Genomic DNA, 19,754 nt, shown 5'->3' with positions numbered 1-19,754 from the left:
AGTAAGGCACTCTCTTTCAGACAGGAGAGGATCGGGTTGAATTTCCTGGTGTTCATCTGTCTAGGTTGTAAGTTAGTTCTCCCTGAATAAACATCTATTCGGCCTCTTTGTTTATCCTGATCCTTATTTACTGCGATAGACCCCCTCCTACTGAAGTTCCCACCAACCTCTCAGCGCTTGAATGCAGGGATCCATTTCAGATCCAAACCACAACAGAGCAGGAATGAGGCTGAAGAAACCCAAGGGACCCACATTCATGGAACCCAGTGAGGTCCCACTGCTTGCCTGACATACAGTAGGTGCTTTGTATGTGTTACCCATTCTCCCCCCCCCCCCCAAACATACAGCTGTAGAAAGGAAAGGACACAGGCTTGAACGTTCTCGTTACAGCTCCGTGAGGCGTTGAAACTAAGCAGGAAGTAAAAGCCAAGAGCCGTCCTCTTGGAGTGGGGCCAGATTCTCTCTCCATGGCTGCTCTCTAGGCTACTGCTGGGATGCAGCTGTTAGGGCAGCTGTTGACCTCTTTGACCAACTGGAAAAGATGCTGCCAAGTGGCAGATCTCCTCCAGGAGAACATTTGAGTGTGCTGAGAACAATAGCAGCGCACTTTGTTAGGCTCCAACAGTGTACCAAACATGGTAAATGTATGACTCAGCAACAATCTCGTCTGGGATAGATGCTCATTCCATTTTTTAGTATTTATACAAAGAACAAGCAGGTTCCCCAAGAAAGACTCTGTACAACATATCACCAGAGCTTAGTTATTTGCTGAAATGATAACAGATTGGCTTGAGAAAACATATATGAAAGGAATACAGAGCTACAGCCTGGAACGGTATCATACTCCCTATAATCCTAGCTCTTGCAAGGCTGAAGCAGGAGGATGGGGAGTTTGAGGCCAGCCTGGGCTACACAGTAAGATCCTGTCTGGAAGGAGGAGTTGGGGAGAGAGTGACGGAAGCAGGAACTTACAAATGTCAAAAGGGAAAAAGATGAATCATTTTCAGTCTCTGTAATGTGACATCTGTCCTTGCCCAGGACAGACAGGGGCAGCCGAAAACTGTCACTCAACACCTGCCATACGTGGGTCCCAGGACTCATGGATCACATTGTCAACTTGCAGTTTTAATTATTAACGCTAAAGGCTTAGCGAACCATTATGTTGAATTTGGCAGGTAAGGGTGGAATGGGAAGTCATCAAAGATTTTTTTACTCAGTGGTAAAACCGGAATGTCTATTGGAGGCAGGCAAAACTAAAAACACATTTTACTGAATGGATATGATTTTCTTCCAAGCCCAAATGTACAAGGGTCACAATCAAGCTGAGATTCTCCATTCCTGGGATATTTTCCAGAGGCAGAAGTTCATGTCTTCAAAAATGCTTGTGGAGAAATAAACCCCAGGCTGGAGGAGAGAGGCCGTGCACACCCTTTGTCTGGTCTGGAGTGGAGTTAGAAGTCAGCACTTGCTGTCACTCACAATTTGAGTGGCTTTGTAGAGGCCACAGAAGTGGGTCAGAGAGCACAGGTCTCATTAATCAACTCTGAGGTCAGAGCTGGAGTGGACATTCTTGAAGATTGGCCTAGTTGACCAAAGATGCACGGATGTCTGGGACTCCAGCCTACTTTTTCCTACTTTCCTCCAGGGAGTAATCGCATCAGACACCATATCTTATCTGGCCAATCCTTCCATTGCAGACGTGGGGGCCAGGGCCGTTGAGACAGGTCGGGGGTAACAGTGCTTGCTGCCCAGCCTGACCACCTGAGTTCTACCCCTGGGGCCCACGTAAAGATCAGCTACACAAAGACATGTCTGACTTTCACACGTCCATGGCAGGCACGCACACGTCCCCACACCTCATCGCATGTGTCTCACCTTCCAGTAAAGCGGGCCTGACTCCGTGGGCAGCCCCACGGCTGGATCAGGATTGCTGACGGAGCACCTTCATGTTTGTCCCTTTCAGAGATTCAGAGCCGCAGCTAGATGCCATGGACAGTGTGTATGAACCCACGGAAAGGGTGCAGCTGTTAGAGAAGGACCTGGCAGGGAAGCTAAGCGAACTGAAGCACGAGCTGGAAGAACGGGAGGTCCTTCCGCCGGCAGCTAACTGGGCCTTCAGGTAAACTGCAGTGTCAAGGCCGGGCCTCCGGGACCGCACCTTCGCGCCCCACAGGCTCGGTCTGCCCGCTCTTCTCTTCAAGAACAGTTGACATCACGTCAAGCTCGGATAAATGGCACACAAGGGCAGTTCCCAATGCCTTTGCTTCCCTGCCAGTACTAAACTAACCAGGCCCAGTCTTGCTTAGATGCTTAGCTGAGTGCGGGGCGCAGCCGCAGTGCACGTGCCCTTTCCCAATCCACCTTTAACGTTCTCAGAACAGTCAAGATAGATGGAAGCAAATCTTATCTAACGACGTGGGAAAATGTTGTGCTATTTTCCTAAGTCCCAGAAGCTCCTATGTAAGTGACAAGTTTCATTTTACCTATTAACATCCAATATGACCTTAGTTTTCTCCCTCCCGTCTTACCCACCTTCATCAAAGTTAAAACATAGGAAAGAGGTAAGAAATGGATCATCTCCAGCTTCAAAAACCTGACACCAAGTGTCCAGGTTGGGGCGTAGGTGTCTGTGGCCCATGGTCTTGTCCATTTGGCCACCCCTGCCTGTGCCCTTTCCATGTTATTACTTATTACGTGTGCTGTCAAAGTGAGAACGTGCTTTCTCTCCGTCCCCTCCCCTTAGTAACAGAGACCGAGCCCAGGGCCTTGCGCCATGCAAGACTAGTGCTCTAGCCACTGAACTACATCCCTAGTCTCCTACTCCCCAACAGGACTACTCTCCCACCAGGGACACACTGACAGCGTGTTTCACATCATTATCTGAGGACTCTTAGGGCCAAGCGAGCAATATCGACCTAAGTTTTCTGCCTACACCCATCCCTCCGGGTCCCTTAGGCGTGTTCTTGAACTAGGCTCTGTGGCTGCAAAATGCGGTCTTGCAAGTGTGGGACCTGTTTTGGGATGCCGTCCTCAGACGCGCCTACAGCTGCTTTCTTTGTACTGTCTATTGAATTTCACCAGGAGCTCTTCCGGCCCCAGGCTCCTCCCCTTGCTGGGGCCGCAGGCTCCTCCCCTTGCTGGGGTCCCAGGCTCCTCCCCTTACTGGGGCCTCAGGCTCCTCCCCTTACTGGGGCCTCAGGCTCCTCCCCTTACTGGGGCCTCAGGCTCCTCCCCTTACTGGGGTCCCAGGCTCCTCCCCTTGCTGGGGTCCCAGGCTCCTCCCCTTACTGGGGCCTCAGGCTCCTCCCCTTACTGGGGCCTCAGGCTCCTCCCCTTGCTGGGGTCCCAGGCTCCTCCCCTTACTGGGGTCCCAGGCTCCTCCCCTTGCTGGGGCCTCAGGCTCCTCCCCTTACTGGGGTCCCAGGCTCCTCCCCTTGCTGGGGTCCCAGGCTCCTCCCCTTGCTGGGGTCCCAGGCTCCTCCCCTTGCTGGGGTCCCAGGCTCCTCCCCTTGCTGGGGTCCCAGGCTCCTCCCCTTGCTGGGGTCCCAGGCTCCTCCCCTTGCTGGGGTCCCAGGCTCCTCCCCTTGCTGGGGTCCCTCAGTCTGTTGTCAAGCTGAGCAAAGGACTCCGGGGCCTGAACTTCTCCCCAAGGCTGCTACACGTTTCTTGAGGACCAGTCAGCCATGCTCCTGAGGCAGAAAGCTTGGTTAGAAACATTTCCAAGTATTTCCCATCTGATATTTGTGGGTTGTTTCTACCCTCGGATAACTGGGCAGGAACATGAAAACAAAATGTTTCAGTGGCAAGGAGAAACTGCAAGGTTCGACAGGCTGTCACACTGGCTGTCACGCGGGAGATTTCTGAAGGGGACACAAGTACGGGAAACCACTGCCCTGCCCCCCCCCCCCGTTACTCTCTCTGAAACGAGGGGCTGGAAAGGGTCACAGAGCTGGCCATCATCTTCTTTATTACAGCTTTCCATAACTGCGGTTTCTGTTGTCCAAACTTTCCTGCAGCTCCGTTCAAATGCCAAAGGATGTCGCTCACTTCAGACGCGAACGGGAATTGGCTCTGAAGAGAACCCTCCAGGTGAGTGGGGCGTGGATGGCTTCAGGGCAGCACATTCGATTTCACCTCTCAGGGAACTATTCGCAAGGGAAGTTTATATTTTGCAAACGGCCTTGTCGGTGCTAGAAATGTGCAAATCACCGTATCCTCGGGGAGATTTGATTTTGTGACGTGTGGAATTTGATAGATTGATGATGTTTGAAACTCATTGGTTTAGGTGGCCGAGTGCAAGCCCCTTGTTATTCAGGCAGATGTCCTGCAGAGGGAGCTAGAGAGCTGTCTAAGGAGAGAGTACACGCCGGAAAACCTTCCTCTGCTTCTGCTGCAGGTAAGGGTCATCTTCAACCAGTAGAGCTTGCTGACACATTCCCGGAGCGCTCCACGAGTTTCTACTCTGGAAGTGACTCTGGAAAAGGGTCAGCAAAATGGCTTTCTGGCAGATGCTGTGAGCAGCTGTTCTGGACACGAGTAATTTGCAGACGTGGTGTAAATGCTCCCTTTATGGGAGCAGCTAAGTTGCTGGGCTGAGCAATTGGCTAGGGTCTGACTAAATACTGTCTGTGCGTGCATCTGTGCGTGCGTGCGGGTGTTGTGCCGTGCAAGGCGAACCTACTCCTCCCAGAGGCCTGGAAGACATTCCCAAAAGTTTTCTTAAGAAAACAACTCAAAGTAGGAAAACAGTTTTCCATCAAGATTGCTGCAATGTTATAATAAAAGTGAGAGAGAGGGAAAGAAGTTAGGAAGGGAGGGAGGGAGCAAGGGAGGGAGGGAGAAAGGAGGGAGAGAGCCTTACTACTGACAAGAAAAAGGCAAAACAATGTAGATGGCTACTCAGTAGATTGTTGTTCTAGCATTAAATGTTTAACTTTTTCACAAGGTATTATCACATCTTTTAATATTAATTAAACATCTTTAATATTAATTAAAAGCTATGTATATGCACTCGTAATAACGATCAAATAAAAGCATAGAAGAATCACTAAGTTTAGATGGCAGGATAATTAAAATCCCCTGAACTTTTACATAGCTCCTCAATTTAGCACAATCATGTACTATCTCAAAATGTAAAATGGTTTGTTCTTTACTTCTATTAAATCACTTGATGTAGTCCCATGCTCTGAGTTGTTTCCCCTCATGCATAAAAATTAGTTCTTCAGTAAGTAGTTAGCATTGACTGCAAAAGATGATGAGTCTATTTGCAAGTTAAAAATGTTCATTCAGAATCTTCTCTCCCTGTAATTATCTTTCTTTCCTCCTTCCCTCCCTCTCTGCCCCCTCCCTCCTCCCTCCTCCCCTCTCTCTCAGCTTCCTTCCCTGCCTTCTTTCCTTCCTTCCTTTTTCCTGGTACCCATTCTTGTATATTCTCTCTCTCTCTCTCTCTCTCTCTCTCTCTCTCTCTCACACACACTCTCTCTCTCTCTCTCTCTGTGTGTGTGCGTGTGTGTATATATATATTCTGGTATTCATTCTTTTGTTTTATTTTGTTTTGTTTTTCGAGACAGGGTTTGTCTGTATTACTGCTTTGGAGACTGTCCTAGAACTCGCTCTATAGACCAGGCTGGTCTCAAACTCAGAGGCCCACCTATTTCTGCCTTCCGAGTGCTGGGATTAAAGGTGTGTGCCACCAACGCCCGGCCCAGTTATTCATTCTTGTAAATCAGTGGTTCTCAGAGGAGAGAGGAGGAATAGGGTGATAGGTATCTGTCCCCTAGAGGTCATATGACAGTATCTGGAGGTGGGTTTGGTTATCAAAATTTTGGGGCAGTGGGCATATACAATTGGTAGCATCTTGTGTTATGTTGTTGGCGGCTAAGGATGATGTTGAGCACTCTAATACACTGCAGCTAAGAATTATGCAATCCCAATTGTCATCAGTGATAAGGCTGAGAAAGTTCTAGAACATTCTGAATTTCCATAGCATATTCTTTGCTGTCTGCCTAGGAAGCTTCCTTTAATAACTCGTGCAGTTCACATCTGCCAGGAACAGATTCTTGCAAAGTTGTTGTTTTATAAAAATAATTTTCCTTTCATTTTATCAGGGTGTTTTTGCTTGGCATAGAGTTCTGGACTGACAATTTTTATCCTTTGTCATCTTAAAGCTGCTACTCTATCCTCTGCTGCCTTGAATGGATTCTGCTTCTGAACACAATGCATTTCCTGCTCTCTGGCTGTTTTAGGCTTTTAATGCTTTTTAACTGTCTTATGACATATAATATCATAAAAGTCACATGTTTGTGGTGAGGTGTATATTCATGCATACATATATCACACACACAGTGAAGTTTTCTTGGCTTTTCTCTTGCTCGGAATCACACCTAACCTTTCAGGGTTGCGAGCTTATTTTCTCTTCCCAATGAGGAAAGACTTTTCCCTGCTTTGCTATCAGAGCCTTCACTCCAGGGTAGCTTGTGCAAGGTCAGATGATGTGAATGACCCTGGCCCAGGACCATGACCTCAAGTTGTCTCAGATTCTATGTTACAGCATGGTGTCAGCGTCATAAAGTTCTTATAGTGGTGTAACAAAGTCACAAATGAAGACAATTTTCAACCCTGGGGTGAGCCTCAGGTAGGCAGATTTCAACTACATGCTTCAGGTGCTATCTGGTGGCATTTTTAGCCTGTGGTTGTTGGGAAGGGAGGCTGTTTGCACATTCCAGAGGGTTTACCCAACATTCGTGACGATGTAGGTCAGACACAGAGGGGTCATTCAACTGTTAAAGGCTAAGTCTCAAACTCAAAACATCAGAAAAAGCTTTAAACGTTTGAAAGCATGAGCTGCAAATGAGCAATTAGCTCTGAAACCACCTCCTCTAAGTATTCTGGCACTCCGTGTTTCCTTTCAGAGTTATAGAAGGTGCTGGAAAGGCGGTGGTGTTGCTGAACTAATAATCTCACTACTGAGAAACCTCTAACTTCTCCCAGATCTCATTATGTGCCTTGGTCCAGGTCCAGGCTTCTCATATCCATATCAAGGGCAGGAACCAGCCCTGGGCATCGAACTTGGGGATGTTCTGCACTGCAGTTGTTCATCCATTAAAGCATTCCGCATTGCCTCATAAGGACCCACATGCTGTCCCTTGTGGTCCTGTCCTTGTCCCGTGTTGGTGCACGGCTCCGTGTGGAGCTCCTGTTGCTGTCTGCAAGCGTGCCAACTTTGCTCATGCCATGTCTCATCTGCTTCTAATCTAGTCCATTCGAGTTTTTGTTTCAAACATGTACTTATTTTTACACCTCACAATGTTCTCCTAGCTATGGTCCCATTCAAGTTTCGAGCATGCTGAGCATACTGTGAAAGACCTGTGGAGGCTGTTTCTGCTGGCTCTTGTGTTCTCATCACTAATTCTCTTCTGCCCATAGGTCGTTTTTATTGTTCCTCTGCGTGTTTATAAATGAATGCTAAAAACAAGCAAGCTTTCACTACTGGGTGTCATGTATTCTTATATGTCCTGTAAAGTGCCGGACTTTGTTCTGGCAAGCTTTTAAGTTACAGATCAACTTACTCTTTTCAAGGCTTGCCCCGGATGTATTTTGTTCTAGGCATAGTTCGTCCCTGTTACTGGTATCAACACTGGATGTCTGAGGCATCCAGGTCGGAGCCTTCATACTGGTGCTTGGAATCTGACCACTGTGCAGCTCTGTAGGAACTCTAGAGCTGTTGGGTGTGACCCAGTGGGTTATTGTTTGCACAGCCTCCTCATTTAACCTGTTGCCTGGCTAGGCACTCAATGACAGGCCTGAGGGGCTGTGCACATTTCCAGAGCCTTCTCTGCACCACCTCCTCCTCTCTGTGCTGCTGCGAACATTTCAGTTTCTCTCCTCAAGAGAAATCTCTCCTCTCAGAGAGGTTCCTTTCCCTCCTGTGACCCTGAAGCACAAAGGAGGCTCTCTCCTCTGGGGAACCAAGTTTTCTTCTTCAAGCCACTATGTCGTCCAGGACTAGAAAGCACTTGCCTCTTGGATACTGTCAGATTTGCTCCTTGTGATGAAAGGGTATGACAGGACTCATTTATTCACAGACAGTGTTATTTTTAGTGCCAGAGAGGAAAATAAAGAAGTTAGCTTTTGAAAAAGACATCTCTCTGCATGGCTGGCCTTAGTCCGCCTGCCTCAGTCTCTTGAGTGCTAGGATTACAGAGACATGTCACTGTGTTTAACTATTTTTAATTGTAAACAAAGTTTTTCAGTCTGATTTTATAAGCTGCAATCTTATTTTTCTTTTCTTTTTTATTATCACAGTGTGTCTGTGTGTGTGTGTGCGTGTGTGTGCACGAGCAAGCATGAAATACATGTATAGGAGTGTGTCATAGTGCACATGTGGAAGTCAGCAGACATTTGTGGAACCACTTTCTGCCTTCCACCCTTGCAGGGGTCCCTGGGATAAACTTGGTCTGTCAGGATTGCGTAACAAGTTCCCTTTTCCAAAGAGCCACCTCCCTGGACCACTGATCTTACTTGTAACGTACTTTTGACTCCTAGTTTTTGGTATGTGTGTGTGTCCACATGGATGCATGGCTACATGTGCGTGCTTGTATATTTCCCATAGGAGAACCTCATGTTTCATTCCTTAGTGCTGTTTACCTTCTTGTGAGACGGGATTTCCCACTTGGAATTTGCCAACTAGGGAACGCTGAGTGGCCAGCCTGTCTCTGCCTCCCCGGCATTCTGGGTGCCGCCACCCCAGCTTTCCTTTCCCTTCTTATTTATTATTTGTTTGTTTGTTTGTTTGTTTTTAAACATGGCTTCTGGAGGTGAGACTCGGGCTTTTGTACTCTCATGTAAAGCATTTTACTGATTAAGCTATGTCTCTCACCCATAATTTCAGTTCTTTAATCCAAACCTTCAGCTCGACTCTGCACCCTCTGGTGTCCTAATTCACTGCCCAAAGCCCGGCAACTGATGAAAGGTTAAGATCAGCTCGCCCTGCAGAGACTCAGCCACAGCCACACCCTCTTGCTCCCTGTCTCAATGATCTTGAGCCAGAGCAACCAGAGGTTGATTTACCCATTGTTTAGTGTTCTTGAGACTCAACTCGGGCTTTGTCCTCTAATTATATCGTGGCGAGTTCTTACTTTTGTTGTTGGGAAAGTATTACACAGAGAGAATTACGCACCTGGCCCAGAGTAAATATTTGCACATGCTGAGGTGGAAACGGCTCTGCCAGACCAGCGAGACCATGGAGGAACTCCACCCTCTTTACAAGGTAGGAAGTAGGAAGCCGGGAGCATGGCCTGTGGCCTCCACACACCACACATATCCTGTTTTTATTTTAAATCCTGTGTGTACCTGTGTGGGCTAGCCTGCATGAATGCAGTGCTCATAGAGGCCAGAAGGGGGCACCAGAGTCCCCCTAAAACTGGAGTTACACATGACTATGAGCTGCCCTTATGGGAGCTGAAAATCCAACTCCAGTGCCCTGGAAGGGCGAGCACCATGTTTAACCACTGAACCAACTCCAGGTGTCTACATGCCAGCTTGCCACTGTTCTGAAGGGCAGGGTGACTGTGACATCTATGTCCACTAAAGCCACTTGCTGGGTTGAGGGGGACCTTCTTTGGGGAGGACCAGTGTTTCGTCAAAGATGTACACATAACTACACTCCCCAGCACGAGCCTCCAAACCAGCTTTCAAGGTCCATTTGTAGGAGAATGTGGTAGTCAAGCTTCCGAGACTCGGGGCATGCCAAATGTCTCCTTCCTTCCTTTTTAATCACATCTAAAGATAGGACAGGAAATGTTGTAGACCTTCCCATGTGTTCTGCCATACCTTAAATAGCAAAAGACAAAGATTGCTACTTGTTGTTGTTGTTGTTGAGACAAGGGCTCACTATATAGCAACTCACTGTGTAGTCCAGGTTGGACCATAGACAGGTCTTTGGTTCTCAAGTGCTGGCATTAAAGATGTAAGCCACCATGCCCAAAAGATTCTTACTTTGAAAAATGGGGCTCTGAAGTAATTTTTACATAGAGATGCGTTCCATTAGACTCAAGGCAGGACGCTCAGATGTGGACTCCTGTTACCAAACAGCCTCCTGCGCTGACTATCAAATGCTGTCCCTCAGAGTCAGGGCAGTGGTATGAACCCTGCCTCTAGTATCCAAACCCAAACTACAGAAGAACTCAGGGGTTCCCAAAGCCCCTTATTTGAGCCCCAGACAGCACTTCAGAAAGCAAGGCTTGCTAACAGCCTGTGGTCTGTTTGTGTCTCTTTTTAACAGAAACAAGTTGGCTACATCATGCAGGAATTCAATGATGCAGTTCAGAGGGCAGAAAGGCTGGCGGTTGCTAGGGAGAACTTCCTTATGGGAAAAAGCAATCCTCCCAATCTCGTGACACCAGAAGACCTGGCGATCTACACCAGGTGGCTAGTGTGCCACCTGCACTCGCTCAGGACCATCCATCACTACCTGCAGGTATAGGGCCATAGTGTGCTGGGCCAGGCCCTCTGTGGGAGGGGGACCTCAGGGTACCAGACCGCCTGGGTTGGGATGTGGCTGGAGCCTGGGAAAACATCTTTTACTGAACACTCCATTAGTCTGGCTCTTTCAGAAGCCCCTCTCGCATCCTGCTTTATACCTGCTCGGTTCTTGCCTCCATTGGCTTCTTGGAATCTGTGTTCTTCATGAACTGGACACACTCTTACTCAGCAGTATTTAATGAGGAAATCATAAGTTAGGATACCTGCCCTAGGCCCACGAAGCAAAGGCCTGGCCTTGGCTGAAAAGTTAACAGGGTCCTGGGCCAGTGGGAAGAGGAGGAGTAGGTCTGTATTATAGATTGATGGAGTAAGAAAGAAGATCTGGGCCGTACATCGATGCTGCCTCATCCCAGCGCCTCCCCCCCCCCCCCCCCAATGGCTGTGTCGAGAAAGTCTTGATTCTGAGGCCACCCTGGGCTCCACACTGAGTTGGAGGTTGGCCTTATTGGCAGTGAACACTTCTCTCAGAAAACAGTAATGACTAATAATAAAAATAAGTGCCTGTAACAGCTCAGGGGTGATATAGTCTGAGCTGGGCCAGCATCCAACGCCAGCACTGTCAGAGAGAGTGGTCAGGGGGAGTAATGGGGTGGAGAGAATTACACAGGAGAGACCCTGTCAGGTTAGAAGGGCACAGAAAAGTAACTTGACCTCATTTCCAGGAGTGGTCATTCAACTCCACCCCCTCCCAAAGCCAGCAGCCTCCGTGGGCTTTACTTCCTCTCCACGGTCATATGACAGTACAAACACGTGCTCCTAAATCCAGATCTAACACTTACACCTGGTCCTTTCTCTTCACACCCTGAGCACCCACACAGCGCCTCTTCCACCCGTGTGTATGACCACGCCGGGACAGGCTGGGGGGAGGGACTCCCAGCTCTGTCCTCTATCACAGTGCAGGGTTCTAAGGTCCCGCCTGGGCCTCCCTCCTTCATTCATCACAACAGAAGCCTACAGCGTCTGTGAACGCCAGGGCAACCTGTGTGCTGCTGCTCATGTCTCTGTAGGCCCTCCAGTACTTGCCCATCTCCAGAGGCCTGCAGAGTCTAGCTGGTACCCGAGTCTCTGAACCTAGTGAGGAAAAAGGAAAAGTCTGTGTCACCGACGTTGACTCTGCCAGCATTTCAGGTAAGAAATTGGCCCTTACTAGGGTCGAATGGAGACAGGAGGGCTGTGGTTTTATGCTCAGCCTCTTTTGTTCCACAATCTTCCAGAGCATATGTCATAGTATTCCCATATTACATTTTTGTAATAAATTATAATTTAATATTAGTATTTCCTGATGGAAGACAGTGGTGTAGACATTTGTCTCCACCTTTGGAGCTACATGTATTGACCTCTAGGCCTGTTTCTACCGTGGGCTTCCTCGGGCCTCTGTTTACTCATTTACATATTAACCCTTCCACATGAAATGACCTGTAAGACTTCATATCCCACACCGTAGTATCACACAATTCAGCATCACACACTTCAGTATTACAGTTGTCAGGGAATTTATGTCAGAGTCCATTTCACAGTCTCTCTATCCTTACTTTGCGTTACTGAGTACTGAGAAACCTGACCAGGTTTCTGCTCTCAGGGCACCTGAGGGACACCCCATTATATACAGAATGTCCAAGGAGCGTCACCTGGACAGGCAGCCAGTGGTGGGGACAAGGAAGGCTTCTTCATTTCTTCAGGATAAGCAAAAGGAAGGGCTGGTTAATTTGTCACCGGCATGTCACTTACCACAGGACCACACACAGGTGGTCCCACTGTCTTAGGGTTTCTATTGATGTGGCAAAAACACCATGACCAAAAAGCAAGTTAGGGAGGGAAGGGTTTATTTGGCTTACACTCACAGATCATACTTTGTCACTGGGAGTCAGGACAGGAACTCAAGCAGGGCTGGAACCCAGAGGCAGGAGCTGATGCAGAAGTCATGGAGGGCACTGCTTTCATGGCTTGCTCAGCCTGCTTTCTTATAGAACCCAGGATCACCAGCCCAGGGATGGCCCCGCCCACAATGGGCTGGGCCCTCCTCCATCAATCACTAATTGAGACAATGCCTTACAGCTGGAGCTCATGGAGGCATTTCCCCCAACTGAGGCTCCCTCCTCTCTGATGACTCTAGCTTGTGTCAAGGGTGGTCAAGTTGGCATACAAACCCAGCCAGTCCCGGGGAGGTGTAGTGGGCTTCTCTGCCTGGTGGGCTCGGTGGTGGGGCTGGGGTCATGAAAGCCAGTCCAGGTAAGATGCTGACTTACCACGGGGAGAGCAGATCTGCTCGCCGCCAGCAGAGGGCCCGCTCTCAACTCTCCCATGCACTCTCTGGTTTTCCAATTCTTGATTTTGGATATTTTTCTGGGCCAGGGACAACACGTGCTGCCTTCGTCCTGCCTCAGCACGTGACAGAGAAGGAAGAGCTGAAACCTCAGCTGAGGCATCTGCTCTCGAAGTTCCACATCCCCTATGACCTACAGAAGCTGACTGACTCCGCCAAGGAGATGGAACTCTTTTCTTTGGTACATAGTGCACTCTTACTATACATATGAATAGCTGGCCCAAAGCGAAGGAATTTGCTACAAAGTTGCTTGGCTGTTAGTTTAAGCGAAGGAATTTGCTACAAAGTTGCTTGGCTGTTAGTTTGAGACAGGGTCTCACATAGCACAGGCTGGCCTCAACCTTGAACTTTCCATCCTCCTGCCTCCTCCTCCCGAGTATCCTGATTATAGATAGGTGTGTGCTGCCGTGTCTGACACAAAGTTGTTTGTTTCTTCTGCCGGTGCTTGTTTCTAGAGTAGTAAGATACAATAGTAACAAGCCATCCCCCCGTCCCGTTGGGAGGAGCTTCCTTTCTACAAGAATAACAAGACCTTCTGAGATAGTGAACCAGAGAGATTTTACCTTTGGTTTTTAAAGAAAACGGCAGAAGGACATGGCCTGAAGAAGATATAAATGTTCTCCAGGTTAGACAGACATGCCTGGAAGTGTTGTCAAGCGTGTGTAACCCTCTGAATCTAAGAAGGGATCACAGTGTCCTTGACATATTAAACAAGGTTATGCCCAGTCGAGCACACCGCGGGCTTTGAGGGATGCGGTCCTACCGCCTCTTGCCACTGTAACCTGGTACTGCGTTCTGTTAAACAGAAAGCCTCACAACATCAAAAGCCATATGAAGACTCTCTTCAAAGGGGAAAGTGGGCAGTGGGCACAGAGCTGAAGATTTAGAACATAAAAACAATAGTACTTTCAATGATGAGATACCCTGCCAGCTCTAGTTTGTACATTGTCTGCGAGATAAAAATGGTCAGCTGGCTGGCTGGAACAGGACAGAATCGAACTTGGGTGGTTTTGAATGACCTTGGGATGTGAGGTCCCACGTCGAGCCTGTGCTGGGGATGGAGCTCTCTTGGTAGAGAGCTGACCCTGCGGACACTTGTTTTCATGCCAGAACCATTTAGCAGGACTGCACTGCTTTGTCTGTAACACATTCTTCTGGACCTGGCATGACCTCGTTCCTCTGGCTTCTTGGAAGACTGGGGTGTAGCTTTTGCCTCCCCCCTCCTCTTCTGCTACCTCTTCCTCTCTTCCCTTCCTCCCTCCTCTCCCCTTTCTTGCCCCCCTCCCCACGCCTCTTTCTGACATTCTCTGACATTCTTTTATGTAGCTCAGTGGCACAGTTAGGTCACTGTCATTGTGATGAGACACCGCAGCAGCCGAAATCACCTGGGAGAGGGAAGAGTTCATTTGGCTTACACTTCCAGATCACAGTCCGTTGGCAGAAGCCAGGGCAGGAACTCACAGGAGCTGATGCAGAAGCCACGGAGGATGCTGCTTGTGACTTGCCTGACCTGCTTTCTTACAAAACCCAAGACCACCAGCCCAGGGATGGCTCCACCCGATATGTGCTGGACCCCTCCCCCATCGGTCATTGTCAGAAAGGAACACAGTGAAATCCCTGAAATAGACCACCCTATGGGTAGACAGAAAAGTTTATGGGGTATAACTCTGCCAACACAGTCTCGGGGTTGGGGCTTGCAGAAAGAACAGCAAACAGACACAGAAGCCTTGCCAGTTTTTAAAGGAAATAGGTAGCAGCCAGGGGCGGTGATGCTGGGTCAGGTGGGAGCTGGGACAGCCTGGGAGCTAGCGTGGGAACTTTGATGTGTTACAGGCTTGTTTGAGTTCTTCAGGGACTAGATGCTTCGGTGGCAGAGATAGTTGCCTGTAGGAGGCTGATAAGAAACAAGCAGAATTGTGCTTTATAAGGTTCCTGAAGAATGCTGAGCTTAGGTAGCAGTCCTTCTGTTTACCCAGTCAGATCCCAGCCTCAGCTGAGCCCAGACTGTCATTTAGGACACAACAGCATTGCCATCCGGGGGTCCAATTTGAACCTAATAATTATTAAGTAGGAAAATGTCCATCAGCTTGCCTACAGTCAGATCTCATGGAGACATTTTCTCAGTCGGAGGTCCCTCCTCTCTGGTGACTCTAGCTTGTGTCAAGTTGACATGACACTAGCCGGTACGCCCAGACTGGCTACAAAACTCACAGTCCTTTTGCCTCAGCCTCCCAAGTACTGGGATGACAGGTGTGTAGGGCTTGCCCAGAACTTTTGTCCTTTGTATGTAACAATAATAAAAGAATGTGAGGCCCTGAGCACCCCAACAAAGCAGCCTTGCTCCCAAAGATCAGCATGTCCTTTCATGGCAATTACAGTTCACAGCTTTGATTTCCTTAGAGCAATATTAGCTTATTAGCTATGCTTCTGGGATGATTAAACATTCCAGTGTGTGTGTGTGTGTGTGTGTGTGTGTGTGTGTGTGTGTGCATGAGTGTGTGCATGTGCTTAGGTTTTATTTTTCCTGGTGCTTTAATGCCATAGGACAGGGTCAGCCAGCTGCAGCCTGCAGCCCACCACCTGTTTTTCCAAAATAAAGCTCTATTGGCATCCAGCTGTCTTGGTCCATTCCAACTACTATAACAACAGGCCACAAACTGAGGGCTTAAACCAGCTGTTTCTTACTGTGAGATTGTCACAGTCAAGGCAGATTTGGCACCTGGGGGGGGGGTTCATATTGCCTTTGTGTGTGTGTGTGTGCCTTCCCTAGTAGAAGGGCAAAGGTCTCTCAAGGCCTAATCCTGCTCATAGGAACTAATTATATCCCAGTGCCTTCGCCTAGACCCTTCAACTCTGGGGTTAGGATTTCAGCCCACTCACTTTGTAGAAACACAAATATTCAAATGCTAGCAACCTCATGCCTGCTAATGTGTTATCTGGGGCTATGTTCATACCACAGAGGCAAACGTGAATAGTTGTGGTCTGCAAGAACTGAAATATTAGCTATCTGATCCATTAAGAGTGAGTGTGTAGCCCAGCTCTAGACTAGCATCTCTTGTTAACCCTGCCAGGATGGATGTGTTCACGGCCATGCTGTATGCAGACTTCCTTGCTGGGGCTTTGGCACCCAGCATGGTAGGTAGGTTCTCCCCATGGGTGTGTGTGTGTGTGGGGGTTACATATGCATGGCATGGCAGTTACCATTTTACTCTTGTTAAGTAGCACCGAGAAGTTTCCCATCGCTGTGTAACAGTCACAGTGCTCTGTGGCTGAGCACCAGTGGAGGAGGAAGGCGCTGGCGGTAGGAAGTTAGACTTGTAGCCTCAGCCTGAAGATGAGGGTGAGGGGTGAAGGGAATGAGCAGGCACCATAATTACTGACATTATAGCATCTGGACTCTTCTCACTGGAATCTCTGAGGCTGCCGAGACGGGATTTATTTAACCCTTAGATGTTCTAGTTTCCCAAGTCATCAGAGAGCCCGAATCTCTCAGAGGTGGGTGTTTTGCGTCCTGCTTATATTTAAGGTCCAACCCAATGTATACAAGTGGATTGTTAATGCTTTTCCGGTCTTTGGAGCGGATATTCAGCACACGTGACACGTGCTGACCATGATAACAGATGGAGAACGTGTGCCACGCAGAGGTGTCCACGTTAAGCACTGTCATAACAAAGATGTCTTCACGAGTCACTTCCTTTCCAGGGCGATTTTGAAGACAACCGGTAGGGGCTAGAGAGATGGCTCAGCAATGAAAAGACCTGGGTCCCTTCCAGAGAACCTAAATATGATTCCCAGCACCCAGAACCATGGTGGCTCACAACCACTTATAAATCCAGTCCCGGGGGATCTAACACCTTCTTCTGGCCTCCTAGGGCACTGAACATATGAGGCACATAGACATACATGTGGGCAAAATAGCCGTGTACATAAGTAAAAGATAAAATTGTGTATGTGTGAAAGAGAGGGGGGAGATGGGGGGTGGGAGGGACGGAGGGAGGGAGGGAGATAGATAGATAGATAGATGGATGGATGGATGGATGGATGGAGATAGATAGATAGATAGATAGATAGATAGATATAGAGAGTGAGAGCTGTTTGAGATCCCAGGTGTTTTCCCTCCAATCTCTTGTGTGTGTGTGTGTGTGTGTGTGTACATGTGTGAGTGTGTGTGGTAAACATGTATATGTGTATGCAATGCAGGCCTGTGCGTTTGTTTGTGTGTGAGGACCAGAGGAGGAAGTCGGTGTCCTGATCTATCCTGACCTTGCCTTACTCCTTGACACAGAGTGTCCCCTTGAACTTGGAGCTAGGCTGGTGGCCAGCAGAGCTGGAGAACCTCCCATCTCCTAACCCAGTAGTGGTGGGCTAAACACATGTGGTCACGGCTGGTTTTTGTTTGTTCCTCTGCTTTTTGTGTTTTGTTTTTAATGTAAGTGTCGGGATCCAAACTCAGGTCCTCATGCTTGGACAAAACTCCCTTCCACCCTCCCTCCTTTCCCTCTCTTCTTAATTTTTATTGGCATTTAAGAGAAAAACACCGGAGCAGACAAGCTATAAGTCTCAGCAGGTGCCCGAGAGAGAAGATAGAGAAAAGAAGGAAAACACCATAATGCTGAGTCAGGCGTGGAGGTCAGCGATGTGGTGGACAAGCACCCGGGGAGACCAGCTTTAGACAGGGAGCGAAGCCCAGAGTGTTAGCTTAAGCCTTCTTAGAATAGGCGATGAAAGAAGAAAAGGAAAGGTACTCTTTCCGAGGGATTTGGGAAAGCAGACCTTCTGAAGGTCCGTGGTTCTAGCTCTGTAAGCAGCTATGCCGACGCTGGGCATTCTGGGAAGGCCCCATCCCTCTCTTCTTAATCCTCCTTAGGTTTCTCAGAGCTTCCAGAGCATCTTCATGGAGCAACAAAGGATGCGAACATTCCCAGACTACGAGACCGGAAGAGCTAAGGTGCAGAATTTGTCAGGACCTGCTGCTACCCTGAAAAAGAGAGCCGCCTGGGTTCCCTTCGTGAAGGTAGGGGCTGCCGGGACCGGGGGCTGCGGGGACCGGGGACTGCCTGTGACGGCAGCAATGCCAGAACCTTCCCTCCAACTGAGCAGGCACCCTGGCATCACCAGGCTCTTCTGGTTCCTTTTGTACCCAGAGCGAATTGTCCCCTAGGGGCTAGGGGACAGAAGCCTGTCCTCAACAGAGACCACTCAAAGCCCCACCCTGGTCACCAAGTCCTCCCCACTCTCCCTCAGCTCTTCCTGTGCACCGAGTCCTCCCCACTCCCCCTCCTCAGCTCTTCCTGGTCACCGAGTCCTCCCCACTCTCCCTCCTCAGCTCTTCCTGGTCACCGAGTCCTCCCCACTCCCCCTCCTCAGCTCTTCCTGGTCACCGAGTCCTCCCCACTCCCCCTCCTCAGCTCTTCCTGTGCACCGAGTCCTCCCCACTCCCCCTCCTCAGCTCTTCGTTGAAGGTAGTCACCCCACTGTCTGAGCTGGAAGTTCCTCCAATACCAGAAACCCACTCTAGAGATCTGCATTTCTTTCTTCTTTTATTTATGTCTCTTCGACCTGTTTGCTTTAAAAGGCAGAAATTTCATATAGCCCAGACTGGCCTTGTTCACTATACTATGGGGCCAAGGATGGCCTTGAACTCCTGGTTCTCCTGTATCAGCTCCCTTTGTGCTGGCGTTACAGGTGTGTGCCACAATATTTGGCTAGAGCTCCTCCCAACACACACACACACACACACACACACACATTCTTTCTTTCTCTTTCTCACTCACACACACATTCTCTCACACTCACACACACACTCACACACATGTACACACACTCTTTCGCTATCTCACACACACACTCACACACACTCACACACATGTACACACACTCTTTCTCTCTCACACACACTCCCTCACATACACACACACTCTCACACACAAACATACACACACTTAACACACATGTACACACACACAGCACACAGAGCTTTTGAAAGCTGCTATTATTCTGTAGCCAAAGCTGGTCTTGAACTCATGGCCATCCTCCTGCCTTGGCCTCTCAAATGCTGGGGCTTACAGGTGCATGTCACTATGCCAGGCTCCCTTCTCACCTTTAATGGCTTCATATGTGTGGCAAGGACAAAGTGTGATACTCAGAAATATAATTGATTTGTGTAAAGCCAGTGCTTTAGTTTAAAACTATTCCTGGATACTTACCATGTCAGGCCCATGGTATTGAAGATGCAGGATTAACAACGATGCCTGAGCACCAGGGTTAACACAGTGGCACACTAGTTGGTGAGGAGTACAGCCAGATCTCAATAGCCAAGTAGTCTATGTTCTAGAAAGAACCAGACCACTGGGTTAGTTAGCAGATCCAGAAATCCAAGTTAGGTTCCTGAGAGCCTGTGGTCAAAGCAGCAGTTAATCCAGAGCCAGCTCTGGCGCCTCAGGCTTGTAGTTCCAGAACTTGGGAGGTTGTTGTAGGAGTCCTGCTACCAGTTCAAGAATAGCCTGGGCTTCAGTGAGTTCCAGACCAGCTTAGAACACAGTAGTTCAGCTATAGACCGAGGCCTTATTTCACAAAGGAAAGGAAGAAAGGAAGGAACAAAGGAAGGAGGAAAAGAAACAAAACCCTGAGACTTCCAGTTTTTTGTTTGTTTGTGTGTGTGTGTGCCTGCCTGAGTGTATGTTTGTGAATTCTTTTAAAGAGTAATATATATGTACATATACATATATAACTCTGTGTGTGTGTGTGTGTGTGTGTGTGTGTGTGCCTGCCTGAGTATATGTTTGTGTATCACAGCCATGCAGGTACCACTGTAGGCCAGAAGAGGGCACCAGATCCCCTGGAATTTTAGCTATAGGCAGTTGTAAGCAGCCAGATGTGTGTGCTGGGA

General features: G+C 48.6%; 1 protein-coding gene across 1 annotated transcript in view; it reads left to right on the top strand.

Moving 5' to 3' along the window:
- The first annotated feature begins 1,988 nt into the window (after positions 1-1,988).
- LOC127215027 (uncharacterized) overlaps positions 1,989-19,754 on the top strand; it is a 125,539-nt gene continuing 107,773 nt past the window's right edge. Inside the window, exons 1-8 of the mRNA XM_051175325.1 lie at positions 1,989-2,119; positions 4,017-4,089; positions 4,286-4,396; positions 9,155-9,268; positions 10,283-10,477; positions 11,550-11,670; positions 12,895-13,046; positions 17,733-17,879. Coding sequence (XP_051031282.1) covers positions 1,989-2,119; positions 4,017-4,089; positions 4,286-4,396; positions 9,155-9,268; positions 10,283-10,477; positions 11,550-11,670; positions 12,895-13,046; positions 17,733-17,879 — 1,044 coding nt within the window. The remainder of the gene's footprint in view (positions 2,120-4,016; positions 4,090-4,285; positions 4,397-9,154; positions 9,269-10,282; positions 10,478-11,549; positions 11,671-12,894; positions 13,047-17,732; positions 17,880-19,754) is intronic.

The sequence above is a fragment of the Phodopus roborovskii genome, unplaced genomic scaffold (assembly GCF_943737965.1).
Source record: "Phodopus roborovskii unplaced genomic scaffold, PHOROB, whole genome shotgun sequence".
Taxonomy (NCBI): Eukaryota; Metazoa; Chordata; class Mammalia; order Rodentia; family Cricetidae; genus Phodopus; species Phodopus roborovskii.
This window is presented reverse-complemented; position numbering and strand designations above follow the sequence as displayed.